This window comes from Oryx dammah, unplaced genomic scaffold (genome assembly GCF_014754425.2).
Source record: "Oryx dammah isolate SB20612 unplaced genomic scaffold, SCBI_Odam_1.1 HiC_scaffold_10, whole genome shotgun sequence".
Taxonomy (NCBI): domain Eukaryota; kingdom Metazoa; phylum Chordata; class Mammalia; order Artiodactyla; family Bovidae; genus Oryx; species Oryx dammah.
Window position 1 is genome coordinate 26,263,254 of NW_024070194.1, and position 25,275 is coordinate 26,288,528.

At 48.0% G+C, this 25,275-nt stretch overlaps 1 protein-coding gene across 1 annotated transcript in view; it reads left to right on the plus strand.

Moving 5' to 3' along the window:
- Positions 1-6,939, plus strand: part of EDN3 (endothelin 3) — a 33,870-nt gene extending 26,931 nt beyond the window's left edge. The window contains exon 3 of the mRNA XM_040248704.1: positions 6,581-6,939. Within this exon, the coding sequence (XP_040104638.1) occupies positions 6,581-6,629 (49 nt within the window). The 3' untranslated portion in view covers positions 6,630-6,939. The remainder of the gene's footprint in view (positions 1-6,580) is intronic.
- The last annotated feature ends 18,336 nt before the right edge of the window (positions 6,940-25,275 follow it).

The window sequence follows — 25,275 nt, forward strand, 5'->3', positions numbered from 1 at the left end:
TGCTGGAAAGAGAGAGAGATGAGGAATTCATGACCACGTCCATGACACAAGGTAGCAAAGCCAACTCCATGGCCCTTGAGCTGTCTCAGAGGGCCAGCTCCCTGTCTGAAACATGAGCTTCAAAGGGGACTGAGTTGTCTAGGTCAAGACAGGTCTCTATTTTGCTGTTTTCAGACACATCTGTGGGCTCCACCTCCTGAGGTGCTCCCTGGCATCATCTCCCAGAAAAGAGGGATGGCTGTTGAGCACAGCGCTTGCTAAGCTTCTGTCTGCCTGGACCACGAACCTGCCATCGTTCATCTCACCGTGTTTGGGTCTGGCACACATGGCAGGTGCTTATCTAACATGTGTTGGATGAATAAATACACATGTAAATATTGAGTCTTACAGAGCAGGGATCAGCAAAACTTTCCTGAAAAGGACCAGATACTAAATACCTTTGGCCATCTGGGCCATATAGTGTCTGTTGCAGCTACTCTGCTGTTTTAACTGGAAAACAACCCCTGATAATACATATGTGAGTGGACGAGATGGTTTGGCTGTGTTCCAGTGAAGCTTCATTTGCCAAAACAGTCAGTGAGCTGCAGTTTGCCAACCCTTGCACTGGAGTACTCCATGAGGAGTGAATTTTCTATGTTCTTGTCCATCTGAAATGTCTTTATTTTGGAATTTATAGATTATAGTTTGGCTGGGGATAGAATTTTAGGTTGACAGCTGTATTCCCTCAGTTGCTTGAAGATGTTATTTCATTCTCTCCTGGAGTCGGTTATTAATGGTGGAAAATTTCTAAGAGTGCCTTTCTTGTGTACATAATTTGTCTCTTCTCTCTGTTGATTTAGGAATTTTCTCCTTATCCTTGATGGTTTGCAGTTTCAGTAGCAAGGGTCTAGCTGGGTATTTTTCCCCCCTCCAGTTTGTATCGATTAGTACTTGGTATCTATTTTCAATCTGAGGATCTCTCCCACCCATCTCCTATTTTAAAAGTTTCTGGAAGGCTTTTTGCTCTGGCCCCAATACTGCTGTTCTGCCATTCTATCTCTCAGGAGTGCCTATTAATTGAATTTCATTTTTAAGGTATATTTCTTACTGAAGTATAGTTTGATTTACAATGTTGTATAGTTTCAGGTGTATAGTAAAATGATTCAGTCATCCATTATATACACATATCTATATCTATATATAACATATATATATATAGATATATTCTTTTTCAGATTCCTTTCCCTTATAGGTTATTACAAAATACTGAGTATAGTTCCTTGTACTATACAGTAGATCCTTGTTGGCTATCTATTTTATATATAGTAGTATGTATACATTAATCCAGAACTCCTAATTTATCCCTTCCTTTCCTTTCTCCTTTGGTAACCACACTTTTTTTTTCATAGAGACTGGGAGGTCTGTTTCTGCTTTGAATATTAGTTCATTTGTATCATGATTTTTAGATTCCAGATGTAAGTGATACTAGAGACAAATATATACTATATTTGTCTTTGTCTGACTTACTTAGTGTGATTTCCAGGTCCATCCATGTTGCTGCAAATGGCATTATTTCATTTTTATTATGGCTGAACAATACGCCATTGTATATATGTACCACCTCTTCTTTATCCATTCCTCTGTCGATGGACATTTAGGTTGCTTTCATGTCTTGGGTATTGTAAATAGTGCTGCTATGACCATTGTTGTTGCTGTTGTTCAATTGTTAAGTTGAATCTGATTCTCTGTGACCCCACAGACTGCAGCATGCCAAGCTTCCCTATCTTTCACTGTCTCTGGAGTTTGCTCAAACTCATGTCCACTGAGTTTGTGATGCTATCTAACCATCTCATCCTCTTTGGCCCCCTTCTCCTCTTGCCCTCAATCTTTCCCAGCATCAGGGCCTTTTCCAATGAGTCAGCTCTTCAAATCATGTGGTAAAAGTATTGCAGCTTCAGCACCAGTCCTACCAATGAATATTCAGGGTTGATTTCCTTTAGGATTGACTAGTTTGGTCTCCTTGCAGTTCAAGGGACTCTCAAGAGTCTTTTCCAGCACCAAAGTTCAAAAGCATCAGTTCTTTGGTGCATGTATTTTCTTGAATTATTATATTCTCAAGAGGGGCTCCCCTTTTTTCCCTCAGATGAAGTCTTTAGCAGGAGGCATGAGAGCATGAAGCCTGGTTCTTGGTGATGCTTTGTCTCTGGCTCTACTTATTGTGATCACTGGTTGGCTGTATTTTACACTTGGATTTTATAAAATAGCATGTTCTTCTCTTAGAAAAATCCCTCCAGTTCCTGAAGCTCATGTAATGGGATACAAGTTCTAATCTAGGCATCCTCCTCTAACTTACCAAAGAGGATCCAGTAATTATCAGTTCTTATGGCCTCAAGTCCAAGGGAAAAGAGAGAGCTTTGAGCTCATTGCTCCTATAGTCTTGCATCCATTGGGACTGGACCAAATTGGGTCATTGGTCTATAGCTGAACCAGTTACTGGGTCAAGAGGATACAATATAAGAGTTGGCCTGGGCTCTAATACTCACTCTGCTCAGGGACCAAAGGAAGTTTAGATGCTCTTCTCAGAAGTTGAGGGAAATTAGATATGGGCAGCTAAATGCATAGGGCTCTATTGTAGGGGGCTATAACCCAAGGGTGTTGATTAAGGCATCATGTCTGCCTTGAATTAAGGGAACTAAGTGCTTGCAAGAGAAACTATGGTTTTCATCAATTTCCAGCCTGCCCATGTGAAATGCATCTTGACAGGCATATTCAGGAACTTCTTTTTTTATTTTTTAAAATTTATTTAATTGGAGGCTAATTACTTTACAATGTTGTAGTGGTTTTTGCCATACATTGATATGAATCAGCCATGGGTGTACATGTGTTCCCCATCCTATTCAGGGACTTCTTTCCAGGCACATCTTCTAGCATTTCTCATCAGAAGAGACCTGGTGCCATCTTTATTTCTCACCATGCCCTGTGACCCAAGAAAGAGCCTTAGACTTTAACTGGGGGAAAGAGAAAACTCAAAAGGAAAATATGCCTTCTTTTTAAGAAAAGTATATTAGAGGAGACTGCCTCTCAAACAGCAATGAGATCAATGAGTATGTGTGTATGTGAAACTTTACGGGGTCGCCCAAAAAAGTATCACCTACAACCATACCCAAGTCATACCCAGGGTCAGAGTGTCGAGTTTCAAAAGTCAAACCTTTCATATTTTAAGTACTTGTGTACTCAGTTGCTTGAATCAAAAATCAGGGGAAACATTTTCCTAATAACTAATAGATTTACTTGGGATCAAGGAGTCCTAAATGCAGGTAGAGGTTAGAGATAAGCAAGCAGCAGTATGAATCAGAATTACTCTCGAATCTTCTTCATAGTTATTTGGTAACAGAGGGACTTCCGACTGGCTCAGGAAGTTTAATTATGATCCCAGCTTAGAATTGGGATAGGATGAGTTCTAGAGGTTTTTACCTTTTCTCTTGGTCTTCCTTGGTGGCTCAGATGGTAAAGAATCTGCCTGCAGTGGAGGAGACCTGGATTCGATCCCAGGGTTGGGAAGATCCCCTGGAGAAGGGAATGGCAATCCACTCCAATATCCTTGCCTGGAGAATTCTATGGACTAGAGGAGCCTGGCAGGCTACAGTTTATGAAGCCGCAAAGAGTCAGACACGACTGAGCAGCTAACAGTTTCACTTTTGACTTGGTTTCTATAAATATTAAGTCAGTAATTTGGGGGGGGAAAGTCAGTTCCTAAGAATGCACTATTTACCAGATACTCTTAAGGTAAAGTGAGTGCAGATCCTTCATGTGGCTGAGAGCCCATATTTGATCTGGTCCTTCTTCATCCACAATCTCATCTTTTTAATTATTTTTAAAATTTAACTACCATTGATGGACAACATACATGGTCTTACTTTCAGGTATATAATTTCAGATCGTTTTCCATTACAGGTTATTATAAGATATTGACTATAGGTCCCTGTGCTTTATAGCAAATGCCTGGTATTTATTAATATAACAAGCTCATCTTGCCCAGTTACTCCTGATGCTCCAGTCACAAAAGACTCCTGCAGCTTCCTGAATTCCTCTCCTGCTAGTGACCTTCACTAGGCACACCAAGTCCTCGTCCACATGGTCCTGTCTCAGGAGGGAGCCACAGAGAGGCACAACTCAGTGACCAGAAAGACTTGAGTCCTTTACTTGAATCTCCCAGATGTGGGGAAGGGAGACTGAGCAGATCAACACCTGTCAGCATCTCCCCGCATACCTGCACCTGCTCTCATCTTCTTTCTCCACATCGCCCATGAGCTGAGAGCCTCTCCCGAGGGCCATCCCCCAGAGGGCCCAGAGAGCTGGCCTATGAAGGGTTCACCCTTCGGGGCAGGTCGGTCAGGAGCCAGACGGAGAGGTAAAGTTGAGGGTGCAGGGCTCCTTGTTCATTCATGGGTACTTTGCCCTGCACACACTTCGTCATTTTGCTTATTGTCGCCTTCATCGGGTAGAGTTGAAGTCTGCCGTGTTCACGGCATGACCACAGCACTCAGACCGCCACTTAGCGCTCACAGGAAGCACTGCCTGGTCTCTGCCTGGAGGGTGCACCACCATCCAGCAGAAAGCAAACCAACAGACAGAGCATGATCAGCCTGGGAGCTCAGTGACCTGTAGGATGCTACAGGAGCAAGGACCAAACAGACCTCTTCTCCGGGCACCTAACAGGTACCTGCCAACCACGGGGCTCTTCCACTCTCTCACCAAGAGTCCCCACATTCTGGCATGTTAATTGATTCAGATCAGTGCTAATGTCCCCTTAGGGGCAATTAGCCTCTCAAGTTCTCACTTTTTTCATCTGAAAAATAAGGGTGCTTTCCCAGAGCTGTTCATAGGCTTCCACAGGCCTCGGTCACTGTCACTGTCAGCAGTCTTGGGTTACTTTGTGCCGACTACTTGAAAGTGCGCCTGCAGCCACACAAGATGACTTTACGGGGGCTGTAAAATTCCCTAAAAGGTTTGTTTTTCTTTGGACAGGTATCTGGAGTTAGGTTCAGTGAAGGTGGAAAAGATCACAATGTAAACTCTCATGATTTTCAACATTTTGGATTTTATTAAGAAGCAATTATTCACTGGGCTTGGGTGTGTTGAATTTGAATTAATTCACACAGTTACGTGTGGATATGGTAGAGTTGCAGTTACTAGTTGACACAAAGCTATGTTTTGAAGGTATGTAATAAAGCATTTATCAATTCTGTTTTGCAAGGTTTGTTTGTATTTTTGAGCCAGTAGATTTCATTTTGTTTTCAGCCCTGAAATGCGGTCCCTTGGAAGATTTCTCACCCAAAGCCTTGTTCCTATAAGGAAGTGCTTCAGGGTAAAATGGCTCCAGATTGCCATTTGGATTCTTCTTTTCTTTTTCTTTTTGCTACTTGGGTTCTTAATTATTACAGCTCCAAGAACTGCCTACATTCAAATTATCAGTCTTGGGAAATAAAGCAACATGCTTCAAGTTGGGTTAGCTTCTGTGAACAGTTCAGTTAGCCATTGCTTTGCAACCCCCATGGACTATAGCCCACCAGGCTTCTCTGTCCATGGAATTTTCCAGGCAGGAATACTGGAATGGGTTGCCATTCCCTTTTCCAGGAGATCTTCCCAACCCAGGGATCAAACCCGGGTCTTCCACATTGCAGGCATATTCTTTACTCTCTGAGCCACCAGGAAAGCCTACTTTGTAGCAGATCATCCTAAAATTTAGTGGATTAAAAAATTAGTCATTTGTTATTTTCCCCACAAGTCTGTGAACCATCTGTGTGGTTCTATTGACCAGACTTGGCTGCTGTCTGCAGGTTGGCTTATAATGTTCCATCAGCTGGTGGCCTGGCTCGGGGCTGGCTGAGCTAGCATGGCCTTGGCTGAGCTGACCTGGCTCCTCTCTGTGTGTTCACTTGTCTTTCCATAGGCTGGCCTCCTGCTGGAAGCAGGAGTGTGAGAGAGGGGTGATGCAGGGTGTCTGCGGGTGCCTCAGCTCCTGAAAGCAAAGCACAAGGCAGCTTGGATTCAAGGAGTCCAGAAACGAACTCTCTTTCTGGATATTAGGGGCTCTAAAATCCTATTGCAAAGGGCGTGGATATGGAGAGAGGTGGAAAATTGGAGTTACAGTTGTGTATTTATCAGAGATGAACAGCAAATCCCTCACTCATGTTTCATATTTCAACGAAACCTTTAGCTCTGGCAAGAAATGGAACTTCACTATACCCCAATTCTGTCTGTCCCGTATGATGCAATTTATGTTGCCTGGACCTTATGTCAAGTGGCAAAGATGCAAAATGTGCATTTGCCAGCATTGAGTGGCGTGGTGGTCAAGCGTTAATGTTGATTCCGAAGTCTTAGCAGAGGACTTGGGCTCTGGGGTTTGTACCTCTGCTGTTCACTAGCTGTCTGCCTTTGAGCCAATGAATCGATCTTCTGAATTCCGGTTGTTTTCAAGATGGAGTGGCAGTGTTGTCTCCCTCAGAGGGCTGCCATGTGGACTTGGGTGATATATGCTGAGGGCTTGACATGCTCATTAACGTCTTCAATAAATATAACTGTTCTTGCTGTTTTGCAGGCCCCCTCTGGAGCCCAGCACCACGTCTGTGCCTGGGGAGGTCTGCTGAATGAATGAGCAAATGATTTTAGACCTGCTCCTCAAAAGCAGAGCAATGGAGTGCAGGCCAGGAAAAGAAGGCAAGGACGGTTGGCCAGGCTCCGGGGGTCTCTTGAGGAACAACACAGAACCCTGGTACCCTGTTGCGTGTTGAATGTCTGGGCTGCTACAAAGCTAATGGGTGAATAACCCGAGGCTTCTAAGGATGGGAAAAGGACTTTTTCTGAGAAATCTGAGATGATGCTTATCTCTTGCTGTTGTTCAGTCGCTCAGTCATGTCTGACTCTTTATGACCCCATGGACTTCAGCGCACCAGGCTTCCCTGTCATTCACCATCTCCCGGAGTTTGTTTAAATTCACATCCATTGAGTCAATGATGCCATCCAACCTTTGTCACCCTGTTCTTCTCCTGCCCTCAATCTTTCCCAGCAACAGGGTCTTTTCCAATGAGTCAGCTCTTCTTTTCTCTGATAGAACGAAAAGCCACGGTGACACAAAGGGTAACCTACCGCTGGAGAGGTTCCAAGCTCTTTCTGAACCAGGCACAGATGAAGGTCTGGGCAGAAGCCTGTCTTCTGATGGACAGTCCTTGCTGAAAGACAGATGGGGCCTCATTGCTACAGGAGGAGGTGGAGGGGGTGGGGCCTTGGTGGGAGAGGATTAAAATGTTCTTGGGGTCAGGAATGGTCTGGGAATGGCACTGGTTACATCCGAAATGGGACACTGGGACCCTTTTGGCTCACGAGAAAGCTTCTGGGCTGGGGAGTTCCTGTACCCAGACGCTGGGAAAATCCTCAGAAAACTTTGGGACTTGGCTCCCTGCAGCTGGGCGGCAGCTGTGCGCCTGGAATTGGAGCCAACCACAAGTGGTGCCCACCTGCTCTAGTTCTCACATTTACCCCAAACTCGCTGGGGAGGAGTGGCCCGCCATCTCCCACAGGGGAGTTGTGGGGGAATACTGAGGAAGCTGGAAAACAACTGTATGTTGAAAGGACTAGGGAGATGGGTGTTCAGCCTGCAAGCCTCCCAGAGCCTCAGGGTTAATTAGTAATTAGGTCCAGAACAGGAGAATTTGCACTATTTCGCACTCAGGTTTGAACTAAATCATCTCCTGACGTCAGATTTTCTGCACCTGGAGAATTGTGTGGCCCGCACTGGGTAATGTGGGCTCCATGAATTTCGAGTTTATAATTGTTCTAGCAGGGAACGGATTGGATTTTCCAATTATCTGTGAAAAAGCAAATTAAGAGCATAATCCTGATGGCATGGGACATGCCTATAGAAACAAAGTCCATGCCCTTTCTGCACATCTGTTACTGTGTTCTAAATTAATAGGGTAATTACTGATGAGTCTTTTCCAAGTTGATCAGGATTCTGGTGGGTGACATGCTCTTGGTTTTGGTTGTGCCTTGAGTCACACACAGAAGCACTTGATGTAGCTCATTACAACTGTTTCCTTTTTGATGCACTGGGAATAGTAAATCCACAGTGAAGCTGAGAAGGAATTTAGGGCTCGTGTCCAGAGTCAGGTGGCCTGGGTTTCAGCCCCAGTTCTGCTACCTGCTGCCCTGGTTGATTCCTTACCTTCTCTGAGCCTCAACTTTTCCACCTGTAAAATGGGGAATAATAAGACCTTCTGCCAGCAGTCATAAGCAATATGCCAGGTTAGCCAGAAGGACCACTTTAGGGGTGGATCCTCCAGCCTCGATTCAGAAGCCTGCAGCCCAGGGCCAATCTTGACGGCAGCCTCGGGAAAGACCCCCAAGCAGGAACCACTCAACTAAGCCCTCCTACATTCCTGACTCCCAGAAGCTTTTCTAAAAAGTTTTTATTTATTTGACTGCTTTGGGCCTTAGTTGCATTTCTTAGGCTTAGTTGCTCCAAGCCATGTGGGATCTTAGTTCCCTGACCAGGGATGGAACCTCTGTTTCCTACATTAGAATGGGGATTCTTAACCAGAAACTTTTAAGATAATAAACTGCTTAATTACTGTAAGCCAAAAAATACTGCTAATAGTAATACTGACCAATAGGGTTAGTCTGAGGATGAAATGAGTCAGTGTTGGAGAAGTGCTTAGGATGGTCTTAGCATAGTGTAAGAGCATGTAAATGTTAGAGGTAGTTAGCTTTGCCCTGATGTGTGAAGGAAAAGAGCAGATAAAATGGGGGTTGAGTTGCTAGATTTAGCAAACTAAAGTGTGGGAAACCCAGTGCAATTTGAACTTCAGATAAACAATACATTTTTAGTAGAGGTCTATTCCATACAATCTTTGGGACATACTATGCTGAAAAATTACTGGTTGTTTATCTGAAATTCAAACTGAACTGTGTGTCCTATATTTCTTCTGGTAACCCAAGATCGAGGGGATTTCGTTCTGCACTTTCCAACAGATGTCTGTCTCTGGTGTGGTTCAGCCCCTTTACTCCCTAATTGGAAAACAAAATGAAACAGCAGTTTTCTGAGTATAGAACTGACTTTGGCAATTACCAAACCTGACAGGAATACAGAGGAATTACCATTTGCATCGCATCCTGGCAGAAGTGCAAACTGAAATGATCTATCTGTAAACACTCTGTCGAAATGATAGGAGAACTTGCAAATGTTCATACCCTGAACTTTGATCACAAAGGTATTCATCACTGTTACTCAAAATAGCAAAAAACCTGGCGGGGGGGGGGGGGGGGGCAACCTGTTGCATAATTTGAAATATTCTCCAAAATTTTCTAGCAAGAAGCAAGGAATCTGATGGCTATCAAAGATTTTGGTGGGGTTAGAAAAAATAAACAAGCATGTAGTCTTCTGGTTGGGCTGTTGTCATCCTGAGGATGGACATTTGGAGGTGACTGTCCATGTTCAGAGGGGCTCCTCCTGCAGATGCACTGGCCCCTTTATCGTTCAGAGTTCACTCACACACCATCAGCTCTGATTCCTTGACCCGGTGACTTACGCACATAGAAATGAAATCAGAGTATTGGATTGGTGTCTTAGGAAACGTATAAAATGCACTGAAAATTCCTTTCACGAATAACCCATCAGGAACACCAGTTTTGCCTAATGACAACATCTGAGGTGGTGTTAAGGGCTCCAGACAGGCTCAGGTCAGGCTGGCAGTGGTGCACTGGGAGGGTGCTCTTGTGGTTTCAATTCCAGCATGGGGTGAGGCTCCCTGTTGCCAAGCCAGTCACAGGCTTGCCAAATCCTGGAATGCTGGGGGACGGGGAAAGGGTGGGGGGTAAACGGTGGTCTGGCCAAACTGAGGCTGGAATCTACAGCATTGCCTCACAATTGGGGAGTTGATGGGCTGTGGGTTCCCTATAATGTTGATGTGCATGAAAGAGTTTGGGGCAACAGAGGCTTTCCTGTAGGGCGGAGACAAGGCAGGAGGGTTCTGTGGAGTCTCCCTGATCTCTCTTTCTGTTGCCCTGTGGACTCGAGCTGCAGTTTCACAAGACTGTGGAGTCAGCCCTGGGGACCAGGGTTCAGGATAGGGCTTCTACCCCATTTGTGCTTCAAGCCCAGAGTTCAGGGCCAGCACCCCCACTAGACCCAGTGAGCAGAGCGCAGGGGCATGTAAGGCTTCCAGGTCCCTTTGACAATGCTGACAGGTAAAGTCAGAAGAAAAAGGAACATTAGGAAAATAAGTATCTAATAACAGATCCCGCCTGGATTACATTCATCTTTATACCAACGCAGTTGTAAAATACGCTATTCAATACTTTTTTATAGAAGAAGGGGACCAGTAAGGAGAAAGTGCCTGGGACCCACTAAAACCACCATGTGGTTCTAGGCACCTTCAACACCTGCCCAGCAAGGTCTTTCTCTGAGGATTGATTTTTTTCCTGGAAGTTCAGGGAAAGGAAGCAGGGCTGGTGTCCTGCTAGAGGCTGTGCATGGCCTTGTGTCTGTAGAACTTGAGAGGGCCATGGGGACTCCCAAGAAATTCTACCTGTGCAGGTGGGGGCAGAAGCTGGGAGGCAGCATTGATGCCCTGCCATCAAAAGCTGGGCTGGGGTGCAGCCCAGACATCCAAGCATCACCTTAATCAGCAGCACCCTGGGAGGTCCAAGGGCTCAGAACCGGAAACCCGGTCTCCTCATATCTCTGGGTGCCCACAGCAAGCTCCTCGACCTCTCTCTGCCTCAGTTTCCCCATCTGTAAAGTGGAGTCAGCAAGGACACTTCCTTGTAGGATGGTTATGAGGGTTACGGGCGCTGGTGCTTGTAACTGCTTAGCAGGGTCTGTGCTGCGGTCTGTGCCTGTAGCACTTTTGTGTGTCTGTCTTGCAGCCCTTCATCATCTGGTGGCCCAGCTTGTGTGGCATGAGAAGTCTCCTCTGGCTGCGGTAAGCCCCAGCCTGATCTGGATTATGGGAACAATGTGCACTGTGGCAGACCAGGAGTCCCCGATTGGTCATCTCTGCAGAGAGTCATGTGTTGAAAGACCAGCAGGAGGCAGGGTGCTCACTTGAGGGGTGCTGGGGTTCGCTCATAAAGGGCAGTGTGCTGCTTCAGCCTTGTGGTGAGGTTGGGGGTGCCTGCCTGGGAGCAGCTGGGGAGATGGATGCTGATGAAAGGGGAGTCTTCCAGCTCATCCTTCAAACAACTCAGAATCACACACAAACCAAAGGGCCTGGTGGAAACAGTTCGGAACTGACTGGGTGCCAGGCTCTGGGCTCGGCCCTGGAGCTCTGGTGCTGGGCCTTGCCTACTAGAATCCCGTAGAGGTATCCAGGAGCCATAGGGAGCGTGATCAAAGTTTAAGATACAGCAACGGACTTGGGGGCAGGGTGATAAGCATTCTGGAGACCACAGTATAGGGCAGTCATTAAGCCTTTAAGCCAAAGCCTCATGGCCAGGGCGTAAATCTGGGCTCCCCATTTACTGGTTCTCTGACTTGGGGCAAGTTACTCAGCGTCTCTGTGCTGGTGGTTTTTGTGAGTGTTAAATGAGGTACTACATCTACGTGTTTGGAAAACTGGCACAAGCTCCCTGTTACTGTTCTGCCCTGGCATTGTGGGAAGGCAGCCCGTAGTGAGGCCTCAAAGGATGAGCCTCCTTGGGCAGCCATAAAGTTGCAGGGGAGCGGTGGGGGGAGGAGAGAAGTTAGGTTCACTCTAGAAGGGGCGCTTTTGGGATTCCTCACCAGTGGTGGTGGGTTTAAGAGCCCCAGAGACCCTCGGGCACTGCAACAACAGCCCAGCTGGGTACGAGGTAACAAAGGCTGGGGGCTGCTGGCATGCTCGCAAGTCTGCTCAAGAGAGGTCCATGGGTCACAGTGTGATATGTCTCTCTCCTGGCCTGTCCCATGTGGAGGGAGCTTGGCTGCTGCTGAACTCAGGTGCACATGGAATACAGATTCTTTCCCAGAAAACTCCAGAGCCCCGAGTTCCTTTGTCAAAGAAAGTGCTGCCTGGCCGCGTGGTGACCGCCATCTGATGGGCGGCTGGGCTGCCCACTTACTGGCTCTGTGACTTAGGGCAAGTTACTCAGCTTCTCTGTGCTAGTATACTCATCTGTGATTTTTGTGAAGGTTAAATGAGATAATCATGTAAGTGTTTGGAAAACTGGCGCAAGCTCCTGGTTATTGTTCTGCCCTGGGATTGGGGGAAGGCAACCGGAGAGCTTCCTGGAGAAGGCAGCCTTTAGTGTGGCCTCAAGATGCTTGTCCCCAAAGATAGGGCCGAGGTGTTCTGGGGAGGTCACAGGGCAGTGGCATCTGCTTTGAGTCTGCCTTGTTCTCACTTTGCCGCGTGAGCTGCACATTTGTTTAGGAACAGCCACTTGGGCATCTGCTCAGAGACACGGGTCTTGGTGATGGGGGTCCTTGTCATTTGCTCTGGGCTAAGGTCCCAGCTGCCTGTTTCATCAGATCGAACTCTCGTCTCTTGTGTCTCCTGCATTGGCAGGTGGCTTCTTTACCACTAGTGCCACCTGGGAGCCCATCTATGTCTCATAGGCAAGGAAACAGGAAAGGAGAGGGATTCAGGAGAATGGGTAGGGGCTAATATTGAACTGTGGACCTTGAACCAGTTCTGTAGACCAGGGTTTCTCAGCCCTGCTGCTGTTGCTGTTTTGTTTTGGGTCCTTCTCCGTCGTGGGGCTGTCTGTGTATGCAGGGTGTTTAGCAGCATCCCTGGCCTCTACCCATGAGATGCCAGTAGTACCCCCCAACGCTTGTGACAACCAAAATGTCCACAGATCGGCCGTGCCCTGGGGGCAAAATCAATCCTGGCTGAGAACTCATGCCTTAGGGAGGCTAAGGTGACCTCAGAGTGCCTCCACTGCCCCCTTTCCTCCGACTGATCCCCAGCACCCACCCTCCCTGTGGGTCTGACCTGCTGGGCTGTGACATGCCTTGGTCAGGCTGTGGGCAAAGGTCTCCCAAGGGTTGAGACTTGCATGTGTTTCTCTGACTCATATTTTGTTTCACTGGCACTGCCTCAGAGCCTGAGTTAGTCTTGGGGGATTTCCAAACACCTTCAGCCCCTTCCTGTTCCACATTTTCAAGGCACTGGTTGCATTCAGGTTAGGCAAAGGTCAGGTAGGGGCGAAATCCCAGGGGTCTTGAAAGTTGCCTGCATGCTGTAGGAAAGAGTGTGAGGAGGTAGAAACCTTGATACACAGCTGGGAGAAGCCAGAGTGATGGCCTTTCTGGAGGGTCATCAATGGTTGGGGCCAAGATGTGGAGTTGGTGTATTCTTGGATCTGGTGGTTCACCTCCAGAAAGAAACCCTTCAGAAGTGCAGGCATATATGCCCAAGGTTGCCCATCCCAGGACCGGTGAATAATGGAAAGTTGAGAGCAATTCAGTGCCCACTGGTATCCCACCAATCAGGTAAAGGCAAACCCCAGGGCCTCATGGCACTGGCCACCTTTAGGCCCAGATGCATACTCATATTTAGGGACACAGTGTTCCTGGAAGATGAGGAGAGGAAGTAGACACAGAGGGAGCAAGTCTGGGGCTTGTTTGTTATGCAGCAAATGCTATCTGATGTACAGGAAACAGAGGAGAACACTGTCACTGTGTGACAACCCATAATCACACAACTGGTGGATGCTGGGTCCAGAGTGTAGTCTCCAGCTCCAGTGGAGCCAGTCCCTGTAATAACAGAACCAGAGTCAATAGGAGGTTTGTTTCAATAATCTAAAAAACTTACGAGAGGAAGAAGCAGCATCATGTCTTGACTGCTCGTGGCCCGGAGTCTCTGCAGTGGCCCTTGTCTCCCAGGCTGAGCAGTGAGAGAACATCAGGCATGTTTGTAGCTCAGACTCTGTTTCTTAGCACTGCGTGGGGGCTTCTGGCTCATAGAAATGAACATATTGGGCTGCACTGAGGTGAGAGAAACACAACACAATGATTCCAAAAGCAGCACTAATTGGAGTGACAGCAAAACCCATTTGGGGAAGCACGTGGCTGGGAGGAGCTCACAGTTCTAGAAGGTGCAACTGAGGGCAATGGGTGTGAATGCTCTGCTGTGTCCACATGGCCCCTGGAAATCAAGGCTCTGCCAAGCAAAGGGGAGGCCGGGGGAATGTGGGCAGGTGAGTCCTGAATCCTGGCCTGGACCCACTGCCACCCTCAGGACTCCCATGAGTCCTGACTTTTCCATTGTAATGTGAGATAATAACTCTGCTTACCCACGAGGCAGAGAAGCAAGAGAATGGGGTCCAGAACGATGGACAGGGCTGTACAAAAGTGTGGCATCAAAGTCACGAGCATGGACTTCAGGTTTTCTCCTGCCTCTTGGCAGTTGTCACTTAAGTTTTCAGAGCCTCATTTTCCTTGTGGTAAAAGGAAGATAGTAACACTTGACCTTGAAAAGCAAAGGACAGATTATGGACAGAGGTTACATTAGGCCTTTCAAACACCAAACCTCCTTCCTCCCAGCACTTAGCACATAGCTTTTATGTGTCAGGCTCTTGATGGACAGTGGCTGAGCTGCTAGAAAAACTAGGGTGGCTGTTTACTGAAATTTCCTGTTGTATCTCCTAGTATAACCCGCCACTTCATGGATCACTTTCACCTCCCTCCCCTCTTTGCTTATGCCATCTAACAGTGACAAATATACTGTCCAAAAAGCATCAGCTTCCTCCTCTGTAAAACACAGGGAAAGGGCCATCCAGGCTGCTACCAACACTGACACCCTAGGACCCCGAGATAAAATAAACACAGGAAAGCAGGTCACTCAGTGAGATTCTATTTTTCCATTTGAATACAGCAGGGTTTTCCTAATGGATCTTAAACATGTATTCTGTAACGGCCTTTTACCTTTTCCAGGGTTTATGTTGTAATCTAAACAAATATGTAAGGAACAAAAAGGCATGATGACATGAACATTTAATGTGGCCTGCCCAAGGCGCTGGGCTGTTTGTCACTCTCTGTACAGATGGCATCATGCACCTCTCCTTTTCTCCCCTGAAGATCTACAGCCAAACTGACATCTTTAATGGGGGAACATTTAATGTATCAGAAAAGCTATGGGTCTGTGCTTCAGCAGGACACCCAGAAGACAATCTGGCTCTTAAAGATGTCAGCTAAGATGAGACGACCTGGGGCAAGTTGAGTAGCCCTCAGCTCTTTTATAGAATTCCTCCTCACCACCTGCCCTTCCAAGGGGTGATGGTGTTGACAGATTGACTGGGCCAGGTCACCATTCTACAGCTATCTGAGTATCCTGTCCATGCTTGCTAAGTCACTTCAGTCATGTTTGACTCTTGCAGCCCCAAGGACTGTAGCCCACCAGTCTCCTCTGTCTATGGGATTCTCCAGGTAAGAATACTGGTGTGGTTGCCATTCCCTTCTTCAGGGGATCTTTCTGACCCAGGGAGCCAACCCGAGTCTGTTATGTCTCCTGCATTGGCAGGTGGGTTCTTTACTCTGCCAATTACTAGTACCTCCTTAACCCTTTCCTTGCCTTCTGCTCTGCTTCTCCCACATCCTTACCCAGTGGCAGCCAGAGAACAAATTAGCCAGGAGCCCACCTCCCTCCCCACCTAGACTTGAGTGTTAGGGCACAAGAACTGAGTGTGTCTCATCACCAGGTAGGCTGGGGCTGTGTGCTCTCTCCTGATAGATCCTGGGTTCTTGAAGCCTCAGCACTCTCATCAGTAAACTGGAGGCAACAATGCCCCTGACTCAGAGGCAGGATTTTCGTTTTATTTATTTATTGGCCTTGCCCTACGGCATGTGATATCTTAGTTCCCTGACCAGGGATTGAACCTACATCCGCTGCATTGGAAGAGTGGCGTCATGGTCATTGGACCACCAGGGACATCCCACTATTTCCATGTTGGAGATGAGGCATCTGTACACTAAAATTTGATGACGCTGCTTTAATTATCAGCAAGTCTTCCTTGCTTCCTTCCTTTGATCTACCCACCCAGTACCACCGAGTACCTCCATGATGTGATCTTCACATGAAGCCCTTAGGAATACAGTGGTGATCCTTCGAGAGGTCTGTCACTAATCATGGTGGGAAAGGACAATCAAATCAATACCTCTTTTTCAGCTCAGTCATATGAAGGGTGGTAACAGGTTGTGGAGACGCAGGGGAGGGAGGGCCCATTCTCCTGTGGGCAGGGTAGTGCAGGGGCAGAGTGAGGCAGGTGGGAGAAGCATGTTGGGGTGGGTGAGGCATGTGTGCCAGCTTGCTGAGTTGGTACCCCAGCTGCCAGCAAGAGACTGTTGTGCAAGCCTTAGCAAGTGAAGCGAAGTTTGAGGAGTGAAAAAGAAACAAACAGAAAAATGGCTTTCTCTCCCTCTGGAACTGCGGTGGCATTTCATAATCCCTTGGAGGGCTTGGAGTGGTTGAAACTTGCTTTCCCTGGTGGAGTGTGGCAGCAACTGTGCCACTCTTGTCTTGAAACCCTTCACCTGAGGACGGGCGGATGCTGTACGCCTCCTCCCAGGGCGGGCGGGTGGTGTTCATCCACCCGAGCCTCAACCTGACTCAGCACTGAATCGTTCAAGGAATGCAGGCCTGGTGCCACCAGAATGATCTGGGTCATTAGTAATTTGTTCCCAGGAGATGGCAGGGCTCCTCCCCTTCTTGTGGAGCATGCTGCCCTCTGCCCTTCACTCGGGCCCACTGGATTCTGGCTGGTTCTGTTTCTTTAGTGATGGTTCTGGGGTCTCCTTGGGTAACCCTGTTCTCTGCTCCTCACGCTTGGCCTCCCCAGATAGTGTTAGTCGGTCATTTCTTACAATAGTCATCCACAGTAGATTTCGCTAACCCCAGCTGGCCACTGCTACGGCCATTTGTTTCATTCTGTCTGCACAGAGCAGAGACTGGTAGTCCCTGTCTCCTTAGCCAGAGCCCTGCTGGCCCACATGAGAGTCACGACTGTCCCCTCTGCCTGACGTGCTCTCCCCAACACACTCACCTGGCTGGCTCTTCCTGCCTCAGCCAAAGTACCCCTTTCGCTGTCCCCTTAGGCTTTTAATTTTGCTTTTTAAATGAATGGAACTTTTTAAATGAAAAAGCAAAATCGGAAGTATGCCTTTTGTGATAAAAGCCACTTCCCCTTCAGTTCAGTTCAGTTCAGTTGCTCAGTCATGTCCGACTCTTTGCGACCCCATGGACTGCAGCACGCCAGGCTTCCCTGTCCATCACCAACTCCGGAGCTTACTCAAACTGATGTCCATTGAGTCGATGGTGCCATTCAACCATCTCATCCTCTGTTGTCCCCTTCTTCAGCCTTCAGTCATTCCCAGAATCAGGGTCTTTTCAAATGAGTCAGTTCTTCACATCAGGTGGCCAAAGTATTGGAGTTTCAGCTTCAGCATCAGACCTTCCAATGAATATTCAGGATTGATTTCCTTTAGGGTGGACTGGTTGGCTCTCCTTGCAGTCCAAAGGACTCTCAAGAGTCTTCTCCAATACCACAGTTCAAAAGCATCCGTTCTTCGGCGCTCAGCTTTCTTTATAGTCCAACTCTCACATCCATACACGACTGCTGGAAAAATCAAAGCTTTGACTAGACCTTTGTTGGCAAAATAATGTCTCTGCTTTTTAATATGCTGTCTAGGTTGGTCATAACTTTTCTTCCAAGGAGCAAGCGTCTTTTAATTTCACGGCCTCAGTCACCATCTGCAGTGGTTTTGGAGTCCCCCAAAGTAAAGTCTGTCACTGTTCCCATTGTTTCCTCATCTATTTGCCATGAAGAAATGGGACCAGATGCCATGATCTTAGTTTTCTGAATGTTGAGTTTTAAGCCAACTTTTCCACTCTCCTCTTTCACTTTCATCAAGAGGCTCTTTAGTTCTTCTTCACTTTCTGCCATAAGGATGGTGTCATCTGCATATCTGAGGTTATTGATATTTCTGCCGGCAATCTTGATTCCAGCTTGTGCTTCAGCAAGTCTAGCATTTCTTATGATGTACTCTGCATGTAAGTTAAATATGCAGGGTGACAATATACAGCCTTGATGTACTGCTTTCCCAATTTGGAACCAGTCTGTTGTTCCACGTGCATTTCTAACTGTTGCTTCTTGACCTGCATACAGATTTCTCAGGAGGCAGGTCAGGTGGTCTGGTATTCCCATCTCATTCAGAATTTTCCACAGTTTGTTGTGATCCCCTTCAATGAAATATAATTATACAAATGTATGGTATTACCTAATAAAGCTGAGATCGGATATAAACTGTTTGAGTTTGGGCTTCTGTAACTGCCAAGCTGAAGCTGAAGCTCCAATACTTTGGCTACCTGATACGAACAGCCAACTCATTGGTAAAGACCCTCATGCTGGGAAAGATTGAGGGCAGGAGGAGAAGGGGATAACAGAGGATGAGATAGTTGGAAGGCACCACTGACTCAATGGACATGAGTTTGAGCAAGCTCTGAGAGATGGTGAAGGACAGGGAAGTCTGGCATGCTGCAGTCCATGGGGTTGCAAAGAGTCAGACATGACTGAGTGAACAACAACAAGGTGAAGGTGAAGTCGCTCAGTCGTGTCCGACTCTTTGCGACCCCGTGGACTGTAACCTACTAGGTTTCTCTGTCCATGCTGCCCAGCATCACAGGCCTGGGGTCTTTGGTTCGGATGAGCCTGCTCTCACTGGGGAGGCAGGCCTATCTGGGGATTCTTTCTAAGTGGAAAGATTCGTCCACAGCAGGTCTAATCACTGAATTGACTGGTGAAGCAAACAATAGGCAGGGTCACAGGCTCAGTGTTGCTGCCCCAGCTGGATGACCTTGGACAGCGGGCTGCTGGACTCCTGGAGCCTCAGTTTATGCACTTGAAAAATGGGTGTGACTACAACACCTCTCCCAGAATGTCTGGTGGAATCATGGCCAGGGCTCAGGAAGCGGCTATTTTGAATATCCTCAGTGTTATTATTAACAGTGCACACAGGGAAGGGGAAAGTGGGCCTCAGGGGAGCCCCCATTATCATGGACTTATCACTGGGATGCAGGGCCTCGGGCATGGCCCCAAGGGAACCACAGGGACGTGTGCTGAGGGCCTCCTAGAGTCCAGGACAGCAGAAGGGAAGTGCTGTCTGGCCTTCCTGGCCTCTGCACACCTCCCCCGCCCCACTCAGCTCCATGGAAATCGGGGCCAGGCTTCTTTCCTGTGCTCACCATTGTCCCCAGGACAGCTACCCCCTCTTTCTGCACGTCTGTCTCCCTGTCCCCACCTGCTCACAGCACCCACCCTCTGAGAAACAAAAGACTGAGATGAAATACCAGGAGTTCTCTCCAGACATGGAGGGGGCCCCTTCCTCCACCTGGTGGGCTCGCACATGGGCTTGAGCTGCAATTCTGGGAAAACCTGGGAAACCTACTGTCGGGGGTTTCTCTGTGGCCCAGCCTTGGACCCCCTCTCGGCACTGCCCCAAGGCCACATCCTGGCCGGAAACAGGGACGAGGTCATCTATGGTGTATTTCATGCTGACCGGATGCAGGCTGGACCTCAGACAGAAGGAAGGAAGCTGAAAGGGAGCCTGGTTGTATGAAACCTGGCCTCCAAACGTAGCAGCCCAGCATATCCTCACCCCCATCCACAGGGGAGGCAGGGTGGTCAAGGCCATCGGCATTCAGGTCGGACGTGACTGTTCAAATCCCAGCTGTACTGCTCAGTGGCCACGTGGCCTTGGCTGTTCCTTGGCCTCTTTGAGTCTTGGTTTCCTCCTCGGGGTCGTGGAGGCAGAGCTGGAACTGGCCGCGTCAGTTGTTGGGCTGACTAGCAACTAGCAGGGACACAGCACAAACAGGGCTTGGGGGGCAGCCAGCCACACTTGAATGCAGGAGCTGTCCTGTCCCCACTGGGGGAATCAGGTAGCGAGGCAGCAGGGAGTTCAAGGGCTGAAGGGAGCCTGTGCAGGCAGTGAGTGGGGAAGGGTCTAAGGATGAACTCCACTCGGTGTGAGCCAAGGTGCACGGGACACAGTGACAGAAACACACCACCGAGGTCGGTGCAGCTCGAGCCCCCAGAAACCGTAAAAACTCCGTGGGTACCTTGGCTGTCTCCCCTCGCCTTCAAATCCTACCTGTTCACATGTCCTGAGCACCGTTTGGTTTCCAGCACCATGGGGGCAGTAGTGGAGGGGGCGTCCATTCCTGAGTACCCACCAGACCTGGGAAGACTGCCTCTTTCCTGTGGATGGGCTTTCCTGTGTGATGGTTCATCGCCAGGTCCCCAGACCCAACATAGTACTTGGCCCACAGCAGGAGCTTCATACAGGCTGAGAATGAATGAATGAGCTGACACAACAGGGTCCCTCCTTATAGATGAGAGGGTGGATGGCACCACCGACTCAATGGACACGAGTCTGAGAAAACTGGGAGACAGTGAAGGACAGGGAAGTCTGGTATGCTGCAGTCCATGGGGTCACAAAGAGTCAGACATAACTGAGTGACTGAACAAAACAGGATGTGTCAGAGCCTCATGGAAGCAATAAATTAGCTTGCCTAGTGAACATTTGTTGAGGGGATAAGACCAGGAGTAGAGATGGTGCTCATGTGGCCGGCGCAGGCTGAGTGAGGGGAGAAGGCAGTCCAGGGGCCTCAGCAAGGTTTGGGCGTTTGCCAAGGACAGTGGGAGGTTCATACTGGAGGCACATCCATCTGGGCACAAGCCGAGGTGGCCTCTCACTGTTAGAAAGTCACCTGCCTCTCTCTGCCCACTGGCCGCAGCTTGCGGGGGAACATGACCTTTGTTCTAACAGCAGGGCTCCTCAGTGTGTCTCTACCACCTCCAGCTGAATCCTGCGGGAGGGAAGAAGTGAGGAGACCCTATGTGATGTCCCCTGGATGTCCTCACTGAAGATCCATTTTTAAAAAGGTGTTTAAAATTAATGTACAAAATCTTAAACTCTCAGCTTGGTGGCAGAAGGATACACACAGGTGCACTTTGTCACGGTGACAGATTCGGGGCATTCATTGCTTATGGGGAGGACATCATTTGAATGAAGACAGCTGCCATCAGTTAAATAAATAGGCAGTTTCAAGGGCCAGCCAGGCTCAGAATACCGCCTGGCTGCCCCCTCCTGGGGGTTGATGGCTTCTGAACTCTGATGTGTGTGCGGTTCACTCAGAGCCCAGGGGGTGGGGTGGGGGTGCATTCCGGGAGGGAGGTGCATTCCGGGAGGGAGGAGGAATTCTCTATCATCCACAGACTTCTGAGTTGGTCATGGAAGTTTTAAAATTCAAACTGTTTTTCAAAGGATTATAAAATACGTGTTCGTGACAGTACAAAAACAAATTAATCATGACAGGAGGAAATATGATAAAAAGAAAAAATGTTCCCCCTTTCTTCACCCTGACATTACATTTTCTGAAAGTCTTCCTTGTCTACTCACCTGTGTGTATGTATCTTATATTTTAACAACTACAGTAGAACTGCTTGTGTGCTGGTTCCCACTAGCTTTTTCTCCTCTGAATCTACTGGGACTTCTTCCCATATTAGCCCAGAGATGGGGAGGCCCTACCTTGCTCACTAGCTCAGCACCTGGCTCCAAGTTGCCCCCAGGAAATATTTGGGAAGAGTGAAGGAATTCAGATGAGCCTCCTTGTTGGCTGGCTGTGGGGTTCTCATGATGTCACACCCCCTTGTTGTTCTCAGGGCCCTACAGAGCTGGCAGTGGGGGTTGTGAGAAATTCTGCTTTGGCAGCCCCTTGCTTCTTAGACGCGTAAACTGATGAATAGGAAGGGTGGATTCCTGGAGGCGGAGTCCCCAGTTCAGACAGGCTAAGTCATTAATTCTGATGGATATTACCATATTGCTGACCCATCTGAAGAGATAGCTCATCCTTGACTCTTGGCACAGGTTTTGGTTTTCCCCAGAGTCTTAGACAGTCCTTCCATCTGACCCTCCGGGCTTGGGAAACATAGCATGGTAGAGATGGAAGACTCTAGAGCCTGCTGCTCTTCCAGCTGACATGGACTAAGCCCTTGTACTTACTTTAAGGAGTGTCTTGAAGCCCCATGGGCAGCCGCTAAGTGGGGCCATCCCTCCTGATGGTCCACTCCTCTGTGAAGTGGTTTCAAGTCCCGGAGATGAGGTGGTCTGTTTATTTTCAGGCGAACAGGGGCCTAGCAAGGCAAAGTGACTTGCCCAAGGTCACCCAGCTTGTCAGGTTCCCAGGGGAAGCTCCGCTTTTTGCTTTGAGCACAAAATTCTGCTTTTTTCTTTGAGCACAAAATTCCTGTTTTTTTTCCTTATATGAAAGAAGAACCACATTATCGCTGTAGGGGCTTCCCCAGTGGCTCAGCAGTAAAGAATCTGCATGCAATGCAAGAGACACAGGAAATGCAGTTTCAATACCCGAGTTGGGAAGATCCCCTGGAGGAGGGCATGGCAACCCACTCCAGTATTCTTGCCTGAAGAATCTCATGCATGGATAGAGGGGCCTGGTGGGGTATAGTCTATGGGGTTGCGGTAAGTCAGACAGGACTGAAGTGACTTGGCACCAATGTATGGCTGTGGAGACAGCCAGCCTGTGTTTGAATCCTCACCTGCTGACTCTGGGCAAGTCCCTTCACCTGTGTGTGCCTGTGGAGCTCACAGATGAGGGGCCTAATGGGGTGAGTGCCTCCTTGGGCGCAGGGGAGACTCAGCTTCTGGGTGACTGTGGCCCCGGGCCCACGTGGGGGCTGAACCGGGTCAGTGTTTCTGGCAGGTGCCAGCCCCTCACCCCCACTCCCCCTACCAGATCCAGCAGTGAGGGTGCCCAGGTGACAGAGACGAGCTGGCAGCCCACCTCCTCGGGAGCCACAGGTCAGTCCAGGCCACGCCGCGGTGGATGGTGGATGGTGGATGCTCATCGCAAGGGCCCAGCGTTGAGCAATGTGATCGACGTCCTGTAATTCTCCCACTATGTCTGACCTTTGGATTCAAAGAATAATTAATGGGGCACTTCGGGCGGCGCTTGTAGTGTCAACCTTTTAATTAATACGCTGGCCTGAATATATTTAGCTGGGCCATTCGGCCCAGTCCATCTAATTACCCAGACTCATTATGCAACTTGATTGCGTTTTCCATTACTCAGTGATTTTGCTAAATGGGCGGCCAGGCTGCAGACAGCAGCCAGCGCCAGCATCGATTAGAAGACACAGTTTATTACCCTGTGGAGACGACGCTCCGGGCTGTAAATCTTGGGCAGGACATGGCTTCTCTGCGGCCTCCAGGTGGGGACGGAATTGTGTGTGGATGAAGCATTTCAGCCATCAACCCTCCTTCCAAACTTCCCCTGCATCCTGCCTTTGGTTTAATTGAATTGCCTTCCCCCTGCCAACTCTCCCTGTAAGTATAATCAGGGACCCCTCCTGCTTTAATAGCGGAAATGATACAGGGCATTTTTCACCTGTCCCCGGGATCCAGAACAACATAGAGCGTTAAACTTGCCAGGAGCGCCTAGGAGATCAGCCACAGGAAGATGCTCAGCCTCCTCCTAGTCTCACCAGGTGGGTCTAATGCCAGCCCCCACTATATCTCATGCCTGGCATGGCCCTGGGGAGAAGTGGCCCTAAATCCCTCATTTGGGAGAAGTGGCAGTGCATTCAGCTGGTGGCCCCAGGAATTTGTTTTTAAGGTTGTGATTGTAACTCCAAGGGGAAGAAACATGCCTCCCTTCAGGGAATCGCCACTGTGCTTTCGTACACCATCAGCTTCTTTAATTTACATCACCCCTTTAGAGCTGGATCAATCTGTTTTCCTAATCTGAAACAGAGTACAGCAGGGGGTAGAGGGGAAAAAAAAGATGAAGCAATGTTTGGGCTGTTTGTTTCTTCTGCATAAAAGCTAGCAATTGCCGAGTACGTGCCAAGCAACTTCACATTTGTCATCTTCAGTCCTCAGACGACCTAGGAAGTTAGTGCTCGGATTAGTGCTCAGGTTAAATTTTTTTTTACTTTTAATTTTTAGATCGGTTGAGACTTAGAAAAGAGTGGCAAAAATAGTATTCCTATAGGCCCCCTGAACCAGTTTTCCCTTGTGTTAACATCAAAGTGTTTTTAATGGACAGTCTCTAAGAGAAAGTTTAGGCCCAGAGAGGTTAAGGAAGCTGCACAAGGTCACACCGCAATGATGGGACGTGAGTGTGAATCTGGGTGCAGCTTTGCCTGGGGCACTTCAGCTGCCTGTCAGTGTGAACGACCGAAGGGCTTAAAAAGGAGCAGAAGGGGCTTGTCTTTATCAGAGGTGAGGAGCAGAGCTGTCGGTGTCTGCAGAAGGTGATGCCTGGTACTTAAGAGCAGAAATGAGGGCAGAGCTTTATTTCTATCTGAGATGGACTTTGCTTTGCAAAGGGCTGGGGGAGACCTGATTTCCTACAGGGTAGGAGGGACAACAAGTACCACACAGCCAGCAGCCAAGGTCCTCCGTACCTTATTCATACTTTATTTGTCTTGATTTGCTGACCCCAAACTCTCCCCAAGGGTCTGCTTGTTCCCCACTCACTTCATAGGAGCCAATGAACAACCAGCACATCTAATTGAGCTGGTGTTTTGACACCTGTTGGCTAATTAGCAACAATTAACCTTGACAATAAATGAATCCACAAAAGGAATAGTTTCACTTTTGCCAAGCAGGGCAGACACTCTTTCAACAAACTGTTCTGATTTTCTGGGCACTCCTAATGGGAAAACGAGCCACTAGTGGTTTAAATGCATAGACTGGTAGGTCAAAAATAAATCCCATTTATTAAACACATACTAATGCCAGGTTTGGCACTCAGCACTCTGCATGGACTTAGTTCTCTGAATCCCATCCAGCTCTGGTGAAATCTATGCTGTTATGTCCTTAGGAAAATGATCTTTTTTAAAAATTTTTTATTTTACTGAGTATAGGTGATTTCCGATGTTGTGTTACTTTCTGCTTACAGCAAAGTGATTCAGTTATACAAATATATATTCTTTTTCATATTCTTTTCTGTTATGGTTTATTACAGGATATTGAATATAGCTCCATGCACTAAACAACAGGACCTTGTTGCTTATGAAAAGCAACTTTTAAATTTTGAAATAGACAGGAAACTGCAAACAAAGAATAGAGGGGTCTCATGTACCCTTCACCCAGCTTCCCCCAAAGGGTGGTATCTTATGTGACCACAGTATAGTATTGAAAGCAGGAATCTTGACACTGGTTGAATCTGCAGCCCTTATTCAGAAATCACTGCTTTTTCATGCACCGTGTGTGTGTGTGTGTGTGTGTGTCTG